This window comes from Artemia sp. Qi Xiang Cuo, chromosome 12 (genome assembly GCF_049724085.1).
Source record: "Artemia sp. Qi Xiang Cuo chromosome 12, ASM4972408v1, whole genome shotgun sequence".
Lineage (NCBI taxonomy): Eukaryota > Metazoa > Arthropoda > Branchiopoda > Anostraca > Artemiidae > Artemia > Artemia sp. Qi Xiang Cuo.
This window is the reverse complement of record NC_142805.1, coordinates 43,275,078-43,298,019: the sequence shown is the minus strand read 5'-3', so window position 1 is coordinate 43,298,019 and position 22,942 is coordinate 43,275,078. Positions and strand designations below refer to the sequence as shown.

Here is a 22,942-nt window from a genome sequence, read left to right as displayed (position 1 = left end):
GCTCTTTTTTGCTTATCGATATCGTCCTCCGGGCTTCAAACGTCATCCCGGCTAATCTGCTTCTTAAAGTTAAATACTGTAATTTTGGGCTCGCCATGTATATCGGAAGGAGAAGAAGAAATTTTTTTGAAACAAAAATTATACCTTGCACTTTAAAATTTTGTTCATTTTCTTTCTTATTTTTCGGATGAAAAGAGGTAGGTAAAAAAGCATAAGGCAATTTAGGATGTTATCATCGGCAGCGCAATCGCGCTGCCTAAGTAAAGAACAATGTTGGCACAATGTATTATTTTTTTTCCATACAAGGACAATTCGTATCGAAGGAATTGTCGCAGAAACTTAAAAAAGGGCTCACTTGATAGGAAATTGGAGTAGATTGTACCCTTTTTAATAGTTGAAAGTGATGGGGAGGCAACTAACACACCTTCCACACCCATCATTTCCCGAAAAAAATCCAATCAAAATTCTAAGGTAGCCATTTAGTTCAGAATAATTGATTTCCAGAGAGAAATTACGCTTTTGAGGAGGTAAATCTCCCACAACCCTTAGGGCATGGGTTTTAAGCTATGCCCTGGGGGTATATAAGAACGATGTTGGCAAAATATATTATTTATTATTTTTTCCATTTAGACCAGGGCATTTCGTATCGAAGAAGTTGTTGTAGAAACTTCGAAAAGGGCTCATTCAATTGGAAATTGGAGTGGCTTGTGCCCTTTTTAATAGTTGAAAGTGATTGGAAGGCAACTAACACCCCTTCCCCACCCGCCATTTCCCGAAACATATTCAATCAAAATTGTTAGATAGCCATTTTGTTTAAATTATTTGAAAGTTCTGCAAATTAGGTCTTAGAGGATCACAACCACCCTCAAAGCTCTTAGGTCACGGATTACAATTTACATCCTGGGGTCATTTAAGGTGTTTATAGAAAGTGTTTTCGTAGAAACTCAAAAACGGATCATTCAATTGGAATTCGAAAGGCTTAGTGCCCTTTCTAATAATCAAAAGGGATTGGGAGCCTTGACATTTTTATAGTAAAGATTGATGTGGGTATTATTTATCATTTTGTTGTTGTTGTTGTTGTTTAGACCAGGCCACTTCTTATCGAAGGAGATGTCGTAGGAACTTTGAAAAGAGCTCATTCGATTGAAAATAGAAAGGGCTGATGTCCTTTTTAATAGTCGAAAATGATTGGAGGGAAATTAATCCCCCTTCCGCGCCTACCTTCCACGCCCACCCTCTCGTTCGCTTTATTTTTAAAAGCAATTGCTGCCTTAAGATTAAATAAAAACGTAAGGTTCTATTGATAATTATCGATACGTAATCTACGCATTATACAAAGCACGACTGAGGTTATTATGTTAAAACTTCGGGGTTACTACTGCTCTTAAGACTTAACCAAATCAAAAGAGCGTGAGTGTATCCCAGTTATCATAGAACGCAAAAATATTTTTTTGGAACTGGCTTCAAGTTTTCTGTTTCAGGTTAACTAGAGGAGGTATGAAACTAAATTAAACATATCTATTTCTATCCATATTTTTAAAAGGGTTTATGTTGTTTACAATTGCTGAATTTTTTTTTCCAGCATACAAATAGCAGGCCAAACTATTAATTATTAAAAGAACGAAAAGTTTCAAAGTATTATTTTCTTTTTCCCTGAAAAGACTATGTCAATATAAAATGAACAGAAATTAATTAAAAAAAACTTTTTCCAAAAAATAAGTTTTTAAAAGAAAAGTAAAGAACTCCATTAAACCAAAAATGAAAAAAAATTAAATTAAATAATCTACCAAACGTGAAACTACCATAAATCAGCATCGATAAATAAATGAAACCTAAAACGAACAAAAATTACAATAAATAACCGATCCAAACTCAAAACGAGCCGAAGTAAGTTGGGCTCAAAACCCCTATGCCTTCCCAAGGCCAGAACATAATTTGCACTTTACTGAAAAAATACAAATGAATGTGCATTGTCAGTTTCATGTACATATACTGATATTAAGTAATCAAAATATTAATATTAAATTATTTATTAAAGTTATAAAAGTAAAAACATTTATATTTTTTTTTCAGTTAAGTGCAAATTATGTTCTGGCTTTGGGAAGGCATAGGGGTTTTGAGCCCAACTTATGTTCACTTCTGCTCGTTTTGAGTTTGACTCGGTTATTTATTGTAATTTCGGTTCGTTTTGGGTTTAATTTTTTTATCGATGCTGATTTCTGGTAGTTCTCCGCTTGGTAGATTATTTGATTTTATTTTTGCTCATTTTTGTTTAATGGAGTTCTTTGCTTTTCTTTAAAAAACTTATTTTGTAGAAAAAGTATTTTTTAATTAATCTGGAAAAGAGCTAGGGCTAGTATAGAAATATATATATAGAAATAAATTACATTTTTTTTGAAAAGTGAGAAGAGCATAATGAAGTTGAAGTAGCCTTAGACTTTGACTTCAAACGTCATAACTTAACCGCTTCTTTCAAAAAAAAAAAATTTTGGAGGGTTATTCCGTGTTGATAAGAAAAGAGGGTAAAGGTGGAGTTTAATTCCCCCCCCTGTAGTGTAGGGTGCTGGAGCCCTATGGTAAAGGTGCAGGTTTGTTCTCCCTTATAAAAACAACTTATTTCAGCAGATACAAAGAAGAAGCCCATTTACGGCATTCTGTGGGACCTCAAGGTCCAATGCTAGTATCAGATCTCACTTTTGTTACATCAATTGTACCTAAAGTGATATAACCGCTGATTTAAAATTGTTGGTGTTGCTAAGCCATGGTATCTGCCTTGTATACTGTGTTTTTTTGAGGTTGTTGTTTTTTTCCCTTCCTTTTCGTATGTATTTGATGAACAGGAGATGTTTGAACTTCAAACTTTGAAAGTTATACACACATTAGCACAAATCATTAACAAGAAGGAAATGACTAAACAAGGGATTTTATAGGAACAATGTGATGCTAAACAAAAACACAACATAGGTTTCCCTGGGTCTAGTGGCTAAAAATGAGAATTCTATTTGGTCTGATCGACGGTGAACAAAAATACTTTCCGCACGGCCGAACAAATCCTTGTTTTGTCATATTGTTATTGTATGTTTTTAGCCAACCATTTAAAAATTCTTACTAAAATCAAGCTGAGGTTGAACGTGCTTGGTGAAGTAGAATTTTTTTTTTTTTTAATCAAAAAAATCGGCAAGCCGTGGCGCGCCGCGGTCAGAAATTGGCGGCGCGCCGCCAAAAAAATTTCGCCGCGCCTAGCGTCGCACCGCCGCCGATACTAAATCACACATTCGCCGCCGTCATGTCGGCGTGGCGCGGCTTCGGGGACTAGCTGAGACTACTATACAGAGGTCTGGTATTGTCAGTTTTTGCTCCATCGATCTATGGTACTCAGTGTAAGAATTCAAAATGGTCAATGATTCCAATGAGCAATATGAACATTCAATAGAAGCTTGTAATTATTTTTGCTTATCCCACGTTAACTAGTTCAAACGCAAAAGATTTAAAACAGGATGGGCCCACTCAACGTTTGTTTTATAAGGCCCTTATTTTTTTATTTTCAATAGGTGGCAAATAATACCATTTATTGCAGATTTTGAAAATTCAAACACGTGCTTTTCAATGGATTTGGAGAACAGGTACAGGTACTCTAAATATTACGTCACATAGAAGGCCTGCTACTTATTTGTTTCAGTGTCTATAGAAGTATTTGGAGGTAAAATTTGACTATCTTGGAAAGGGGTTAGGTTAGGGAAATGAAACTTTCAGAATTGGTTTTACAGGCTAAAGTATGTCCTAGGAAGGTATTTTGAAGTACCTACCTCCACTCCTTCCTCTAGAGGATCCTGACCTTTACAAATATGTATGTTATAAAAGTGAAACCTTGCAAATAGATCTTCTGTTTAAATGAAGTGCAACAAAGTTGTTTTCACCTTTACAACTTTAATCAATCCAAATTTATGAGGTTTTAAAGATATGCAAATACATATTCTAAATTTGAAAAAAAAACATTGATATGGCTTAAAATTCTACTGAAACAGCAGGAATTGCATTTTCAGAACTAATGCCAGATAAAAAAAACTGATAAACTGAAAATTAAGATAAAATGTTGTATTGTCAAAATTTCAATAGGCTAGGTGCTTGTCATGTAGGCAAATTTCAGGACCATCTACCTTACTTACCTTAAATTACCTTAAATCACAGCTTGGAGTGAAATAAGAACTTTTGATCCTGTTGAATCACTCCTTGTGATGACTGTTGTAGTTGGTTAAGTTCTGGTGGAAGATTCTGGTGCTTCCCAGTCAAACTTCCACAGTGTATCTTTCCACTCAGCATCCAGATGGCATTTGAAAGCATCTGTTGATTCAGCAGCAACAGTGTCCTCCTTGAGGTTGTTCCAGAGGTTCACAATCCGATTCGAGAAGAAATTGCATCTTGCTCCAATTGTAGCGTGATGTTTGCGGATTCGTCTAGGGTGTCCTTGTGTTTTGTGGGAGGTGTCGATCTCCAGGATCTCAGTTTCTTGATTGGTTGAGAGGAGTTTGTGCGCCTGGATCATGTCTCCACATTTCCGTCTGTATACTAAGGAGGGGAGGTTGAGTTCCTTCAGCCAGTCACTGTATGTTTTGTTTTCCATGCCAGCAGTCATCGTAGTGGCCCTTCGTTGGATTTGCTCAAGAACTGCCTTGTCCTTTTTGAGAGGTGGCCAGTATTGTCCCCACCCCCAGTCTATGTCTTACTAATCCTTTGTAGAATTTGGTGATTACGTGTTTACTCCTACTGGTGATGCTGTGTTTGATGACGCCTAGGGCTCTACTAGCATTGGCTGAGATGTTCTGTGAGTGGGAGCTGAATTTCAACTGGGAGTCAACAATGACGCCAAGGTCTCTCTCCTCCTGGAAAGGCTCAATTGTGTGGTGACTTCCAGAATTTTGGGTCATGAGGTACTGATGTTTGGGGTTTTTGTGTCCGAAGTGTATGACCTTGCATTTTTCTGCATTGAATTCCAGCAGCCATCTTTTGACCCAGGAGCACATGTGGTTGAGATCAGTTTGGAGGGATTGGGTGGAAGAAGAGGTGTTGGCAGGACCTATGAGTTTTGAATCATCCGCATATAGGGTGGTTTTGTTGCTGGTGATGAGGGGTAGCTCATTTATGTAGAGTAGATGTTGAACAGGGTGGGGCCCAGGACACTGCCCTGGGGAACCCCACTAGTGACTTTGATTTTTTCAGAAAGGACATGGCTGTTTGGTCCGGTTGTCACTTTCACTTGCTGTGTTCTGTCCCTCAGAAAGTCCTCAGTCCATCTGACCACTTGTGGACTAAGAGATAGAGTAAGTAGCCTGTGAATGAGGTATCGGTGACAAACCTTGTCAAATGCTTTGGCTAGGTCCAACAATATTATATCCACAGGTAATCCTCTCTCTAGTAGGTCAGTTACAAGACTATATGACTCAAGAAGGTTTGTGTCCACCGTTCTCTTTGAGCCAAAACCATGCTGACTACTGCTGATAAGTGAGTTGGCCTCAAGATGGTTAATGATACGCTTGTTTATGATTCTCTCCATGACCTTGCATGCCACACATGTAAGGCTGATAGGTCTGTAGTTTGCTGCAGACGTTTTGCTACCCTTCTTGTGAATTGGGATGGCTATTCCCTTCTTCCAGTCCCCTGGAAGCTTTCCTTGTGCCAACAACAGATTGAATAGTTTTACCAGTGGGGCTGATATTGCAGGGCTTAATTCCTTCATCAGTTGTGGGCTGAGACCATCAGGTCCCGTTGATTTGTTGGGATCGAGGTCCTTAAGCTGTTTGGTTACTTCTTTGATGGTGACTGGTGAGTGTACCATCGGGAAGAGAGTGTGAGCCTGTTCTGCTGGTGGGGGGGTTGATTGGGGTTCATCCAGGGAGAACACTGAGGTAAACTGCTGATTAAGCAGGTTTGCTTTTTCAGAGGGGCAAGAGGATAAAGAGTTGTTGTTTACCAGGTCTGGTACGGAGTGTCTGCCTGGCTTCTTATGGGAGATGTATTTCCAGAATAATTTGGGGTTTTCCTTAACGTTTTTGGCCAGTCGTTCTTTGTAGTTTGAGGTCAATTTTCTAGTTTCTTTTCTGAGGAGGTTCCTTGCAGTTTTGTACTGTTCGTACAAAGCTGTAGTCTTTTGTTTCGTGTACATCTCCCAAAGTTTTCTCTTCCTGTTGCGTAGTTTCTTGATTTTTGGGGTGAGGAAAGGTAAAGTTTTGGGTTTCTTTTTCCATGTTATGCTGGTGTGTTTGGCTTGGCTCTCTAGTAAGGTCTTTTTTAGAGTTAGCCATGAGGCTTTGACATCTTCTGATATAAGTGTTTCCAGGTTAGCATCTAACAGCTCCTCCACCATCATCTTGTAATTTGTAAAGGATTGCTTGGTATATTTTGATGGTTTGGAGTTGAGTTGAATAGATGAGAGAACTGGCATCTAGAGGAAGAAGGAGTGCATATAGGTGCTTCAAAATTTCTTCTCAGGACATAGTTTAGCCTGTAGACCCATCCCTGAAAGTTTCATTTTCCTGACCCCTTTCCAAGATAGCCAAAAGTAGTGAAAGTAGAATTTTACCTTATTTGATTATTTAGTGGTTAAAAGTCTTAGGGTAAGGGGCCTTTTGCTATCTTGGGAGCTGTTGACCTAGGTTATGCCAATGAAACTTTCAGGAATGAGTCAAAAACCTAAGTTATGCCATGGTAATGTGATCTAAAGTACCTATCTCTGCTTGCTCCAGATGGAACTGATCTTTGATGATATAATATAAACTTTTGTATATAAAAATGAAACTTACAGTTCTAGATCTACAGCACAAATGGGGTCCAAAGAAACAATTTGAGCCTTAGCACTTTGCTAGGCTAAATCCTCAGTAAAAGGTATAGGCTAGGTCTAGCATTAAAGCTGTTGAGAAGGAAATATTTTAAGAAAACAATTCTTACTTCATAATATACTGAATATTTGCATTAGGCAGTGTAAAATATTGTACTGGTATGTTAATAAATTGAGAGGGAGTAGTCAATCTGGACTTGTCCTAGCTAAAGATAGGAGTGGGGTCACAATTAGCAATAAAGATAGAGTAAAAGAGACATGGGCAGAACATTTGGAGAGTATGCTAGATCAGGATAGAGTTATAGGAAAAGATATAGGGGAAAACAAAAAAAAAGTCTTTGACACCTTGGATGTGAAGGAAGATTTATTTTGTGGGGAAGGATTAGTGACATGGGCACCCATAGGTTGAGGGATGAGGGTGCCTACCTGGTCTAATTGCTACTTTCAATGCTGTATAATAGAAGTATCAAAACAGAAATATAAAAATATAAGGCAGCATCATTCAGCCAGAAGGAAGGCTGTTAACCCCTCCCCCCCTTATGGGTGCCTATGATTAGTGGCAGTACTAAAAGGATTAAATTAATAAGGCCCCAGGTACTGATAGGGTGGTAAATGAGTTTCTTAAATATGATGGCTATGAGGTTAGTAATCAGTTACTGTAGATTATGTATATGATTTTTGAAACAGGGGAAGTACCTAATGATTTTAGGAAAGCCCCTCTATTAGAAATGTGATAAGAATGAGTGTGGTAATTATAGATATTATCCTGGTTTCTGTACATAGCAAATTACTTAGTATGATAATACTTTTAGACTCAGGGATGCTATAGGCAAAGTTTTAAGAGAAGAACAGTGTGGTATTAGGAAGGGTAGAGGATGTGTTGACCAAATTTTCACTCTCAGGTCAATAATTCAGAAGTACCTGGCCTATCAAACACCTTTAGTCCTCAGTTTTATAGATTATGAGCAAGTACTCAATTCAGTTAATAGAAGAGCTTTAGCAAAGGTCTTAACCTTATATGGTATATCAGACAAATACATTAAAGGGATTAGTGTTATATACAAGAATGACACTGTTGCAGTTAAGGTAGGAAATTAGGTTAGTAGTTGGTTTTGTATTTAGTCAGGAGTTAAGTAGGGTTGTGTTCTATCTCTATTTATATGGATCATTTTGGTGGATTATGTGTTAAGAATCACAGGAAAGGTAATGGGAGAACACAGAATCAAATAGGAAGGAAGATCTTACCTAAGGTTAGATCATGGTGATGATTAAAGCATCCTAGATGAAAGTGTGAACAAAATGAATGAATTTTTAGAGACTTTGCAAGTTCAGGGTGCTAGAATAGGTTTGAAAAATAATGTTAAGAAGATTAAGTTGCTAAGGCTAGGAATAAGGGAAGATAAAAATATAACATTGGGTAAAAAAAAGATTGATCAAGTAGACAACTTCACTTACCTTGGTAGTATTATTAGTAAAGACAGTGGGTGCAGTAAAGATATTAAAAGAAGAATAGCCAAGGCCCAGGGTGTTTTTTCACAGTTGAATTTTTTTTTACAAGAACAGGGAAATAGGTCTCCAAACCAAGATTGGAATATTGAAAGCCATAGTGATGACAGTGGTCAAATATGGTTCTGAAGCATGGGTGCTCCAAAAAATGGAGGAAGTTTCACTAAATGTTTTCCAGAGAATGGATTGTTTTGAGCACCTGACTGACTGTATTTCAAACAGTTTTCGAACTGTATTTCAAAACAGCTGTATGAGATGTTTGGTTCAACCCTGCTTTCTAGGCTTTAATGAGAGAAAGGTTGAGATGGCTAGGGCACATTCTGCAGATGAAGGATGACAGATTTCTAAAGATTGTCCTTTTCGCCCAACTGTCTAGCTCTAAATGGAAAGCAGGTTGTCCTTGGCTGGGAGCAGGGGCATAGCTATAGTATTTTTATTGCGGGGGGGGGGGGAAGGGGAAGAGGGAGTGCTATTGAAGTTGAGGCTATTCAAGCAGTATAGTGAAGAAAAGTAACTATTGAACAAACACACTACTTGGTGAATTTAAAAACATTACACAATGAATTATAAACAATAAACACACATAAACAGTCATAAATATAAGTGCTGGTGCTTGGTTTTCTCTAAAATTGTCAGCAATGAGCTACTGCAGATGACAGTAGTTTAGCATAAACAAGTTTTTGGGTGGGCCAAGGTAAATATCATACACACTCAGCTTGCCAGTCAGATTCACCACTAATGCTGCAGTACATATCCCCCCCCCACTTCCCCTAACCCCCATGCCCACCACAGGATGCTCAATCTTATTCTTGAACCAAGCATATACATTTCCAAAGTGTTACACTGAATATTGTTTTTGTGTCTATAACTCCCTTCACAAGCAAAGCTTGGTCTCCTAGTGCTCCATGATAAAACTGAGAATAACAGAAAAAGGAATGAGTTGGTACCACTTATATGTGCACACAAACTTTCTAAAATTGTGAGAAAAATACACATATTTATTGTTTAAATTCACTTTACTCTATTGTCAGCCAGCATCTCATATATCATGCTGATACTAAGAAAAATGTCCCAGAAGTAGCACTGCTGCTGTGTGAAATGCAACTAATTTCAGTCATAATTCCTAGCACATTTGTGTCAATTATTTTTTCAGAGCTGTTGAAAAGAAATATTTAGAAAGGCAAAAATAGCAAGAAGTCATAGTATTTTACACAGAGGCAGTCCTACATTTGTTGATTAGTATGTGAATCCAAAACGTAAGGAATGGGACATAATCAGCACTTATTAGATATTTCAATGATAAATAAGAGAATCAGAGCTTCAATTAAGTACTTGAAATAAAATTTAAAACAACTAAATGATTTCCTGGTGTGGATGTTCCTCTGCCAAATTCCATGACCAAACTACAACTGATTTGACCTATCTAGTTATAGCGCAAATATTATTATAAAAAGCACAAGTCTTATTTTCTTTTTCAATGATTTCTGTTTCGTCCAGGAAATTATTTTCACTGCATATCTACCTTGTCACTCTTCCATGATACCATTTCTGTCTTATTTGCAAATTCACACTTTTGAAAGTTTTAAACAAGAGAATCAAATCTTGAACTGATAGATTATAGGAAGTATAAGCACCTTAGTTATCAGGGGAGAAAATTGAACTGAGCAAATGTGGCCAAATAGAGAGCATAGAACATTTTTCAATTTTGCAATTAGTAGGCTCACATTTTTACTTGATGATAAAGTTTCAATGGCAGTATATTTGGAAAAATATTAATGTTGAACATATTATGGTGTAATGTACCCCCATTTGTCTTGTTTTCTTTATGTTAAAAACAAGCATGAATTAATTTTAAAAAAAATTATCTGCTCAAATTAAAGAGCAAATTTGACACTTGAAACAAGCAACAGTTTTAAAGCTACTTAATAAATTACAGTTTTTTCAAAAAAAAAAAATGGGGGGAGGGGTGGCAACTGCCCCTCCTAGCCACCCTCAATGACGCCACTGGCTGGGAGGACGTTGTAAGGAAAGATTTAGGGGAAATAGGAACTTCCTGGGAGGGTGTAAAGAGGGAGGCTTTGAATAGATTGGAATGGAGAAGAAGCAAGCATAGCTGTGTTGGCCTTGGGCAGCTTGGTGCTATTGTGATTTGTTAGTGCTAGCAGTGATGTTTTGCCATTTTTCACTCTTGTTTCAACATGTGCTCTTGTAAATTGAATCAACTGTGGCAAAATCAGAAACCAAAAATCACATGGGCAATATATTATTCAAATGAATTTACTGAAAGAAATGTGCATTGTCAGTTTAATATATATATGCTGAAATATATTCCTTAAAATCTCAATTAATTTTTGATGTCTTATACGTTATAAAAATGAAAACATTTAAAAGAATTTTTTCAGTAAAGTATAAACTAGATTCTTGTTTTTTGAAAGCATAGGGGTTTAGAACCCTACTCATATTAATTTCTGTTCGTGTTGAGTTTGACTTTGTTATTTATTTTAATTTCTGTTTGTTTTGGGTTTCATTTAAGTTATCCCCAAGGGCATAACATACAACCTTTGTCTTGAGGGCTATGGGAGGAGGGTTGTCATCCTCAAAGACATAATTTCTAGACCTTTCAATTACGTTGAGCAAAATGACCATATCAAAATGTTGATCATAATTTTTGGGGAAATGATGGGTGTAGGGGAGGGGGTGATTCTCACTCAGATTATTTTCGACTATTAAAAAGGTAATAGCCCTCTCAAATTTGAATTGAATGAGCCCTTTTTGAAGTTTTTAAAACAACGTTTTCTATAAAAACCTTATATGCCCCCATGGCATAACTTAAAACCTTAGCCCTGGGGGCTGTGGGGGGTTGTCATACTCAATTACATCATTTACAGACCCTTCAACCACGTTCAACAAAATGGCTATATCAAAATGTTGATCGGAAGTGTGGGGAAATGCTGGGCGGGGGGGGGGGGAATTTGCCATCCAATTGCTTTTTGCAAAATTTTCAAAATTTTGATTAAATGTGTTCAGAAAAATGGTGGCCGTGAGAGGGAGGTTAGTTGCCCTCCAATCACTTTCGACTATTAAAAGGGCACTAGCCCTTTCAGTTTCCAATCAAATCAGCCCTTTTTGAAGTTTCTACAACAACACTTTCTATAAAAACCTTATGTGTCCCCAGGGCATACTTAACACCCTTGCCCTGAGGGTTGTGGGGAGGGGGGGTTGTCATCCTCAAAGACCTAATTTCCAGACCTTTAAACTAGGCTGAGCAAAGTAGTTATCTCAAAATTTTGATTGGATGTAATTGGGGAAATGGTGGGTGTGAGAGAAGGTTAGTTGCCCTTCAACCACTTTCGACTATTAAAAATTGCACCATCCCTTTTGATTTCCAATTAAATGGGCCCTCTTTGAAGTTTCTACAACAACGCTTTCTATAAAAAAAAACTGTATGCCCCAAGGGCATAACTTACAACCCTTATCCTGAGGGCTGTGGGGGGTTGTCATCCTCAAAGACCTAATTTTCAGAACTTTCAACTATGTTGAAAAAAATGGCTATCTCAAAATTTTGGATTGGATGTGTTTGGGGAAATGGTGGGTGTGAGAAGGGGGTTAGTTGCCCTCCAATCACTTTTGACTATTAAGAACGGCACTAGCCCTTTCAATTTCCAATCCCATGAGTCCTTTTTGAGGTTTCTATGACAACACTTTCTATAAAAACCTTATATGCCCCCAGAGCATAATTTACAACCCTTGCCCTGGGGGTTGTCATCCTTGAAGACCTAATTTCATAAACTTTAAACTATGCTGAACAAAATGGCTATCTCAAAATTCTGATTAGACATGTTGCAGGGAATGGTGGGCGTGAGAGGGGGTTAGTTGCCTTCCAGTCACTTTTGACTATTAAAAAGGGCCCTAGCCATTTAAATTTCCAATCGAGTGAGCCCTTTATGAAGTTTCTACGACAACGCTTTCTATAAAAAACCTTATATGCCCCCAGGGCATAACTTACAACCCTTGCCCTGAGGGCTGGTGAGGGGTTGTCATCTTCAAAGACATAGTTTCCAGAACTTTCAACTACATTGAAAAAAAAGGCTCTAAATTTTGGTTGGATGTGTTTTGGGAAATTCTGGGCATAAGTTTATTGCCCTTCAATCACTTTCTACTATTAAAAAGGGCACTAGCCCTCTCAATTTCCAATCAAATGAGCCCTTTTTGAAGTTTCTACAAGGACGCTATCTATAAAAACCTTATATGACCCCAGGGCATAACTTACAACCCTTGCCCTGACAGGTGTTGGGGGTTTGTCATCCTCAAAGACATAATTTTCAGAATTTTCAACTACGTTTAACAAATGCCAATCTCAAAATTTTGATTGGATTTGTTTGGGAAATTGAAGGCATGAGAGGGGGGTTAGTTGCCCTTCAATCATTTTCAACTATAAAAAGGGCACTAACCCTTTCAATTTCCAATCAAATGAGCCCTTTTTGAAGTTTCTATGATAACGGTTTCTATAAAAAAAACTTTATATGCCCCAAGGGCATAACTTACAACCCTTGCCCTGAGGGCTCTGTGGGGTTTATCATCCTCAATAACCTAATTTCCAGAAATTTCAACTATGGTGAACAAAATGGCTATCTCAAAATACTGTTTGGATGTGTTTGGGGAAATGGTGAGCGTGAGAGGGAGGTTAGTTGCCCTCCAATCACTTTCAACTATTAAAAAGGGCACTAGCCCTTTCAATTTCCAATTGAATGAGTCCTTTTTTCAGTTTCTATCACAATGCTTTCTATAAAAACCTTACCTGACCCCACGGCATAACTTACAACCCTTGCCCTGAGGGCTATGGGGGGGGGGGGTTGTCATCCTCAAAGACCTAATTTCCAAAACTTTTAACTTCGTTGAACAAAATGGCTATCTCAAAATTTTGATTGGATGGGTTTTTGGCAATGGTGGGTGTGAGAGGGGGATTAGTTGCCCTTCAATCAGTTTTGACTATTAAAAAGGGCTCAAGCCCTTTGAATTTTCAATCAAATGAGCCCTCTTTGAAGCTTCTACAACAATGCTTACTATAAAAACCTTATATGGCCCCAGGGCCTAACTTACAACCCTTGCCCTGAGGGATGTGGGGGGAGTGTCCTCCTCAAAGACATATTTTCCAGATCTATCAACTATGTTTAACAAAATGGCTTAAAAAGGGCACAAGTCCTTCCAATTTCCAGTTGAATAAGCCCTTTGATACGAAGTGCCATGGTCTAAAACACAGAAATAAATAATACATTGTGCCAACATTGTTCTTTCTGTCATAGGCAGCGCTATTGTGAAGAGAGGGGATGTAGTAATGCTCTGCAATTTGTGAAATAATATAAATAAGCATTTAGAATGTTTTAAAACACTTTTCAAAATTATAAAGTATTTCCTTGTCGAGAGTTGAACCACTAAATATTTAGCCATCCTTATGATCAAATCTAATAAACTCAACTATTTGTAAATATTTAATCTTGCCATTTTTCCTTGTTGTCAATAGTTCTAGTTGGTGCTTGATGTGTAAATGAGACAATTTACAAATTGCTTTTGATTGACAAAACTGAGGCATAAAAGTACAAGCAAAAAGGTGTTGAAGCAGCAAGAAGACCAGATTAAATCCATGAGATTGAAGGCAAACCCCTCCCCCCAAAAATATATAAAATCTTACTTATAGAAATTGAGGTCACATACAGACAGAACCGTTCCTAGGAGGAGGGTTACAACCGGACCAGCTGCCCCAGGTGTTGCAGCTGGGGGGGGGGGGGGGCGCAGTGGATTTCGCTTGAATCCTTCCTCTTGACCTCCTCCCACCCCATTCCAGGAATACCTGCTTTTTGGTTAGGCCCTAATAGATGGCCAAAAATCACAATCTGTCATCTGTAAAGTATGTCCTAGACATTTCAACGTTCCCTTCATTACAGCTCTTGAAAGTGGGATGACTCTGCATTTTTTTTATAGCTTGCTGTTTGAAATACAGTCGGTCAAATAGGTATGTAAATATAAAATAGGTACACTGCAACACCAAGCTGCTTGAGCCTAACATAACTGCACATGCTTCTTCTCCACCCCAATCTGTTCAAAGCTTTACTCTTTTCTCCCTCCCAAGATTTTTAGTTTCCCTCAAATGCTTACTTTACTTGTTCCACCCCATTTGGGGACTGCCTACATATCATTTGGTGCTAGATGGATGGCTAAAAAGAACAAACTAAGGAAATTTGTCATCCTTCATCGCAAATCATGTCTTAGGCATCTCAACCTTTCTCTCATTATTGCCCTAGAAAGTGGGATAAAACCATACTTTTGGTACATGTTATTGGATATATTGTCAACCAAATGTGTACCCAAAACTATCCATAGACAATTCCTTTGGAAAACATATAGCCAATCCTCCTCCATCTTCCAAAGCACCCACGTTTCAGAACCATACTTGACCACTATCATCTCTATAGCTTCCAATATTCTATTGTTGGTTTATAAACTTTCTTCAGGTTATTAAAATCTTTTTTCAACAATTTTCAGCTTTTAAACTTTTTCACCTAAGATTAGAGTATTGGAAGCCATAGTAAGGATAGAGGTTAAGTATGGGTCTGAAAGCAAGTGCTTTGAAATTTGGAAATTGTTTTGTTAAATGAATCCTAGAAGAATTGTCTAAGGAGAGCTCTAGGTAGTTGTTTGACAGACTGTATATCAGACAGTAAGCTGTAAGAAAAACATGGTTTTAGGGCTTTCAATGAAAGAAAAGTTAAAATATACTAGGCCTTTTTATGGATGAAGACTGACAGATTGCCAAGGTTTTGTGCTTGTGGCCACCCATATAGGGCCAAACGAAAATCAGCCCTGTTGACCTCAGGTAGGTTTGTGCTGCATTGCGTTGTTAGTAGTAGTGATGGCAATGGCATATGTTACTTTTCCTATTTTCCCTCTGTTGACCTCTGTGAGTAAACTGATTAAACATTCCTGTTATAATAAAGGATAGTACAAAATTACGGTCATACATAATATATTTGATTTTTGATTTTCTAGCGTTGTAGAGGAAGTTGAGGCTCTTCAAGCCATTTTTCTTGATTCAGTGGATGCGGAAAGGGATCAAAGGTATCTTTTTCAGTTAATTATTGATTAATTTAATCTAAAAAGAAGATAAGCTGAACGCTATAGGAAATGTAAGAGAATAATTTTTGGAAACCATAGTTTGATGAACATCAATAATCAAGAACCTATATGCCTTGCCAACATTGTGCTGTGGTCCTGTTTTTGGTATCTGAGATTCGTACTTCAAAGTTATCGTTTTGTCAATGAAGTTTGTTTTTTTCTCTTTTTTTCGGTTTGTTATCTAGCTCCTATCAAGAAGGAGTGCCTAAAATGATTCCAAAATATTGTTCATTTTTGTTTAATCTTTATAATGTTTTAGTGCTACCCATTATTACTATCAATAATTAAAAAAAAGCTATTTTTGCAAGAAAAAAGTTTTTGTTTCTAAAAATGGCCAGTTCAAGGCTAAATTGGTTAGGTGTATTGAAATATGAATAGTCGAAGAATCTAATTTTAGGCTTTCTTAGGAAATTGGTTAGGTACAATGATCACTGACCTCTGGAATCAAGTGTTATCCTTTCGAGGAATCAAGTCACATTTATGGACCAATAACATTCAAATCCTCACAGTTCATCTGTAAGATCATATTTTAATTTGGTGTCGTGGTGTTTATTTCGTCGATTATTTTATTTTTGTTCATGATTGCAAGTATATGAAGAAAATTTAGTTTCAGCTGATAAAAGATTTGATTTACGGTGTTCTTGCTGAAATTCAGGTTATTAGAATTTTCTTTTTTTCATATATGTGTAAATCTCAAGTGAAAAATAAATTGTGTTTATGATGCAACTTTTCACACTTACTTCAAATACATAATGCGAAATTATCTGTAAGTTACACTTTTCTTTTCATATTTTTGAAATTATTATTAGTGGAGATTTGAAAACAAGGAATCCAAAAATCTATCTCTCAAAACATGCCAATGATATTAAATTTTGCATTACCTACTTGAATTTACCATAGAAAACTTCACAAAGGCCATATTGAAATCGTCAGTTATATTTATTGACGCAATTAATGAAAGCCAATACCTCATTTAGGGGGTTTGGGGCTCTGCCTTAACTTGGAAGACAGCCCTCTGTTGAACATCCAAGATATCAAAACGCTTCTGAACAGTGTAATAAAAGTCAAATAGTCATCTTCATTAATTCTTGGAAAGTAGTATTTTTATCAAAGGTTTTTTTGTTTTTTTTAATGATCATATATTTCCCTTTTGGTGCTTTTTTTATGGGCTCTGACTCTTGGACTCTTTTTACCAAATATAGACATGAATAAATAAAAATTTGAAAATGATCTGTTTTTTTATTGTTACCAGATGGGTCATGAGAAAAACAAGGGTCTATGGGCCTTACGTTGCTGGGAACAGGCAGCTCGAGCACTTTTACTTGTCACAAGCCATCCAATTCCCTCGTTTCTTGATTTCATTTTGTTTTGTGTTATTGTGTTCGTTATATGTCAACCAAGAGTATTATATTCCTTAGCAACTGTATAGCAAAAAAAGTAATATAAAGATTGTCTTGATATTGAAGGCGAAGAAAAAAGTCTTTTTGTTTATCTGATGGTTGTAGCCTATTGATTTGTTATTTATTAATTATGTATTCAAAAGAAACCTCCTAGAAGCCGAAAGGAGTCTGTTATGGATTCCAGGCACTGTTTTTCAAAAGAAGAAGATGGCTGTAGTTTTTAAAATAGAGAAAATAATTGTGCAAGTGCTATTGAAATTGCTCATAAATCGGATGGGGAAACAATTCCATGGGTCTGATCAATATCACTCACAGCAAAATAGTCTTCAAAAAAGGAGTTACCACTTTTTTAGTCCATCAGTTGACTTCAGTTATGTAAACATTAAAGGAAGTCATGTTGTAATTTTCAAAATACTATCAATTGTTTTTATGTCACGTTGGTTGTACACACGTTTATGTACTTGTATATTGTTGGCTCAGGAAGCTCGGGCTCTTCCTGCCAAAAAAATAAAAGATCCTACACAACCATAAACCTTTTCATTGTACAAAAGCTGTAAAAAGATATGTATGCAGTTACAATGGGTCTAGAAAGCAATTTTTAGGGAAGAGATAACAGAGGGTGGATCTTCTATACTTTGGTGGATCTTCTATGCTATTATAAATAGTTCATTTTTCGGATTACAAATTTTCATTTTTTCAGTTTTGGCCAATGTGATTTGAGTGGGGGGGGGGTTATTTTCTGAATCCAAAATGGTGTAATTCTGGTGTTTTCAATAGCTTGCTTCGATGCTTCGAATCTGACATGGGTAGCAACCACCTAGGCTTTTCATGAGGTTAGTTCACTAGGACAAGGTTAATTTACCTTTATTTCTGTAGGTGGTAGATCTCGGGTATAAGCAAGTAAATGAGTAACAATTTCATCCCCCCTCATAAATTAAGAGACAAAGAACTGCGTACAAAATCAGAAGTGAAAACAACAGAAAAAAAAGAAAGACAGCAAGACGTAATGAAGCATGGATTTCAATGTTGTCCAGTATTCAAGAGGAGGGTAGACATTATTTTAGAAAGAGAAAAAACACACTAAAAAGTGGACGAAATTGATGAAAATTACGCTGGAATATTCAGTAAATCCTTGAATACTAAACCGGAGTTTGGAGTTCCGAAATACAAAACACAGAATTTACATATTGTCAGAAAAAGCTGTTCATAGATGGGTCTTTGTTCGTTTCTTTGTCTGTTTATTTTTGTTCCCAGGAGTGACTGTATTGAACCAGTGGTTGCAAATTATAAGGAGGTGGCTGATTCGTACGTAAATTGAAAGCTCTAGTGCCCTTTTAAGTAAAAAAATAGCCCTGTCACCAAAAAGAGCTCATTTCAGCCTATTTTTGCCTCGAAATTAAAATCTTTAGCCTGCTTTGGACCAAAATAATCTATGAGAATGTATTTAAGATAAAATCAAAGAACCATCATGCATCTTAAGAACTTCTAGATTTTAGTCTAACTTTATTGTCAAACTAACTTCTGCCTACCTTCCTGCTTGAAAAAAACTTTCCACCCACTAGCAGAAACATGGTTCAACAAAACGAAAGCTTGGCAGAACAGCTTCAAGCAGTCCTCTCTGATACAGACTATAAAACCAACTCAGGCCACAAACCGTAGGCTGAAAGAAAAGTGAAAACCATTCTTTATGGTCTTCTCCAAGAACTGTATATACCCTTCCCAAATGTAATGTCATATTCATTAATCTGACCGCGGTCTACACCTTCCGTTAATACCGAGTAGCTCAGTACTTCCCCAACTTCTTGGAAGAAACTAAAGTTGGAAACATGGGAGAAAAAGAAAACAGAACAAAATCAAAACAAATGTTGCTCCCACAACTAAATTACCTGCTCCAGTTATCGAGGAGGTCTAATATTTGACCACAATGTCACAGGAAAATGTTGTTCAAAGAACCATCAGTTGTGCCCTGCGTCTCAGACCAGGAATTACTTTTTACAAACTAGAAATAAATTATCTTTTTTCTATGTAATCCTTCCTCTTTCATGTCTTTCTTTTTTTATTTTCTTTTAGCATGCTTAAATGTTACTTTTGCTCCTTACGATTCTTTTGCTCTTGTTAAAGTTGAGCGTAATCTCCTGTTTATTTGTAGCTCTCTTGTGGGAGCTAAGCTGAATATATTCATTATATTTTGATATAATTATAAAACGGTGTTTAAGCTCACCTGTAGCTATGGGTATTGAAACATGAATTCTTCTTTTAAGCGATGTTTTGAAAGTCATTTGCCAGGTCATCATCAGGCTTTTCGATACTTAAAGTTTGCTAAAGCTTATGGATCCTCTGTCGTTAAAAATTAATTCTTTGTTTGTTGAATTTTACTTATCTGCTCAAATGAACAGTTTAAAAAAATGCAAGTGGATTTATTGCTAGTATACATATTAATAGACGAATCATCTGGTAAAAATAAAGTCTTAGAGTCTGATGGTGTTTTTCTGACCGGCAAATATGTAGGATTTATTTTTTTTTTGGGGGGGGGATAATAGGAAAAAATAGAGGGAGCCCAATAATAAAGAAAAAAAGTATAATTTGATAAAGAAGTCCCTTCGATCCGGAGTTCCAGGGTTCAATCCCCGCCGCAGCAAGGTTGGGCGACAAGTTCGCTTCTTGTCCCTCTAAAAAAGATCCACACCTGAAACGTCGATTCGGCGCCCTTTGTGCCAGCAATGGTGCTGGAGAATTTTTTTCCTTTTTTAAAGAACTGCCTGAAACTAAGAAAAATTTAGAAACTAAGAATTTAGAGGACCGGGCCCAAGGCCCCCTGGGTAAGTCCCTGGTCCCAAGCCTTATTCTGACGAGAGATTAACTAGACATCAAAGTCTCGTTTTGACTAATCAAGGTTGTTTATAAAAGACTGAGCAAATTAAGGGTGATTAAAAATTTTATGCTTAGACGTTGACCCTAGCTAAGCAAACATTGAATATTGTACAAAACAGTTTTTTACCTTCCTAAGTAACCGGTCTTTTGGACTTGTATCAGTTTGGGAAAGTTTGAGCAATATAATTATTTTTCTTGCAGTGGAATACCACTATTAGTCAGGTCCACTCTATATCCGGCAACAGCTGAAGATTCTTCCCAGCAATATGTTTGCACAGATTTGGAAATATCTCTTCCAAAAGGTTATCCAGATGTGTCACCCACAATTAGGCTTAGAAACTCAAGAGGATTGAGTGATCTAGTTATCAAGCAAATTGAAGAAGCTTGCAAAAGACGTTGTGTTGATTTTAAAGGAAATCCAATTCTGTACGAGCTTTTCGAGGTATGTGTTCCCTAATAAATGAACAAGGATCTTCAAGGACGAACAGTAATGACTAGATTGAAATTACGACACAAATAAATAAGAATTATGTGTGAATGGTAAATTAATAGAAAGGCGAGATGTTGTTGGCCATGGAAACGGTGAAAGCTGATAGAATAGAAAGTAGTGAATTTTGATCCTAAAATAAAAAATGATTTTTACACTGCCTTGCTTTGCTACAAATATTTTTGCCAACAAACCAGATTTTGGTGTAAGTGATCTTTAAAAACAATTAGAAAATAAATAAAAAATCAAGGAAAGTAAAGAGCGATATTAAAACGTAAAATGAATTGCAAAAGAGTCACATAACAATTTTTGCTGAAAGCAGATAGAGGGGTTTTTCCGCCGTCCAAACAAAAGACTCTTAGCCATCAATTTTCTCAACAAAAGTTTTTCCGCCGTCCAACTAAAAACTGTAAGCTAACATTGGTAGAGAATATCTTTAACAAATTGAATATTTGTTGGAGGATTTAAAGTGAAATATTTTTGTTAACTGACAATTCTGTTTCCGCCGTCCAAACAAATACCTGTTAGCTAAGATCGTTAGCTAACAATTGGACAGCGGAAAGACCCCTTAGATATGGATGAACAAATGAAGCCTAACAAAACCAAAAACTTAAATAAACAAATCAAGTCAAACTTAAAAATAACAGTTGTAACTATGTCTGAAAGTGAAACTTAAATGAAAAATGAATAATCAAACAAAGCTGTTCTGAACCGAAACTACTACAAATAAAAGAAAGGCTACTGCGTTCGCATATTCTCTTAAAAGCTGACAATTGATAAACTTCCGTGTACCATTAGAAGATCAATAAAGTTGGAAATGCTACTTAATTTAGATATAATTTGCCATTGTGTCAAGTTTTGGTGCGTGAATGAAGTTTACGTTTCGTTTTCTTTGTAACTGATTTATAGTCTAAAAGGGAATTATTTTATAAAAAAAAATGTAAGATAAGTTAAAAAGAAAAATAGTTTAAGCTCTCATGTCAAATATAAATTTAACATTGTGAGAAAAATCTGTGAAATAAAATTCAGTAGCATTTGAATAGATAAATAGTGCATGTCGAGATTTGACTACATTACAATTGACAAATAATATTATAAACTTTAATTTAAATTGTTCTTATCTCTTAATAGACAGCTTATCAAAACACTGGATTTGTCTTTTGGAGCCTGTCAGGCAATAGGTATAAAAAGAAAAGAAATGTGTATTCTCTCTTGTGAGTATCGGAAAGCAACTGACTGATTATACAATGGAGTGATACCCGTTGTATAATGTCACATGAATGTTATCTGTTTAGTGATTGACCAGGATTTACGGCCATTTACTAATTGCATAAGGTAAAATTATAGATGTATAATGGATGCACATACAACAAATGTGGATGTATTTAGTGTTGGAAAACTGATCAGTTTTCCCCAGCGCTGAAGTCGACCAAGAAGCTATGTGTTGCCCCAGTAAATAATCTAAAATCTTAATTATATATACTCCTTACCTGATCATGTATTTTTTAGAACTCAAAATCAAACTTACTGATAAATAAGAATTTTTGAAGACAATAAACATTCGATCTTTATTATCAATTAATTCTGAACTAAAAGAAAATAAATTAAAGGAAAATTGGTTTAAAACCAAAAAGGAAAAAAAAAACGACACGAAAATAACCTTTTTGTCGTCGCCTAAATTCAGCCAAAGATTCTGAACTGGTATTCCCTAAAGAATGAATGAATCCATTTACCTGCGTCAGTCTCGTTCTGTTCAGTTGTCTGCAACCATTACCGTTGGTGTACGCAAGTCTAGTTTTAGAAAGGAAGGGGGAATGGGTAGACGGCTTTTCTCGAGAAGAAGTTCATTCTTGTCTCAAATACACAAAAGGGGGTCCTTCGAACTACTCCATGGGTTATACCTCCCTTCCTGTTTGCAGGTATGATCGTTATAGATGTGACTTCCAAGTGAGTTATGGACTAATCCTGTAGCCCATAATGGGGCCAAGAATAATAATCTTTTATTTTGGGTCAGGAAAATGACAAATTCGTATTATGTTTTACTGTATGATACCTCATCGTTTGATGTTCTACTAAACTAGTTTATTTATCCCTTTTTTTAGTTGGTGAAAGATCACCTCACAAATTCCAATCGTCCTGCTGGAGACTGTCCTATTTGTTTGTTTGGCTTTCATCCAAATGATGACTTCGTTCATACTGAGTGTTACCACCACTTCCATAAACATTGCCTGTATAGATACATTATTTCTACAAAAAGAGGTTGGAATGAGGAAGATCAGGAGCTGATCTCTCATGGGGCGGCAATGCACCTGTTGAATAGAGAAGAAAGAAAGGTATACATCATACTCATTTCTGAATATAGATATTAGGAAAATTATACGACATAAAAATTCAGTCCTTGTACGAGAGAAAATCATTAATGCCCTCTAGCGTCTTTGAGTAAAGCTCTGGTTTTTCATCCTGGATAAAATATCCCTTACTTCGCATATACATATATATATATATATATATATATACTTTGCCATCTTCTTCATATTAGTAATATCCGTCTGAATCTCAGGCGTACCAATGGCAGGATTACTTGGGTTAGCAGGCCTAGAATTAGCAACAGCAGATTGGCTCCTGGTAGACATTCCAAAGAAGCAATATGAGCAAAGCACAGCAGAATACAGAAAC

At 36.5% G+C, this 22,942-nt stretch overlaps 1 protein-coding gene across 2 annotated transcripts in view; it reads left to right on the top strand.

The window, feature by feature from the left end:
- Positions 1 to 3,551: 3,551 nt before the first annotated feature.
- Positions 3,552 to 22,942, top strand: part of LOC148946152 (E3 ubiquitin-protein ligase RNF25) — a 58,061-nt gene continuing 38,670 nt past the window's right edge. Inside the window, exons 1-4 of one of the 2 annotated variants that reach the window (XM_089098213.1) lie at positions 3,552 to 3,623; positions 15,383 to 15,451; positions 19,981 to 20,221; positions 22,369 to 22,599. In XM_089098213.1, the coding sequence (XP_088954339.1) occupies positions 3,607 to 3,623; positions 15,383 to 15,451; positions 19,981 to 20,221; positions 22,369 to 22,599 (558 nt within the window). In that variant the 5' untranslated portion in view covers positions 3,552 to 3,606. Of the gene's footprint in view, positions 3,630 to 15,382; positions 15,452 to 19,980; positions 20,222 to 22,368; positions 22,600 to 22,942 lie in introns of both variants that reach the window. The other variant, XM_089098212.1, reaches the window with a different exon arrangement.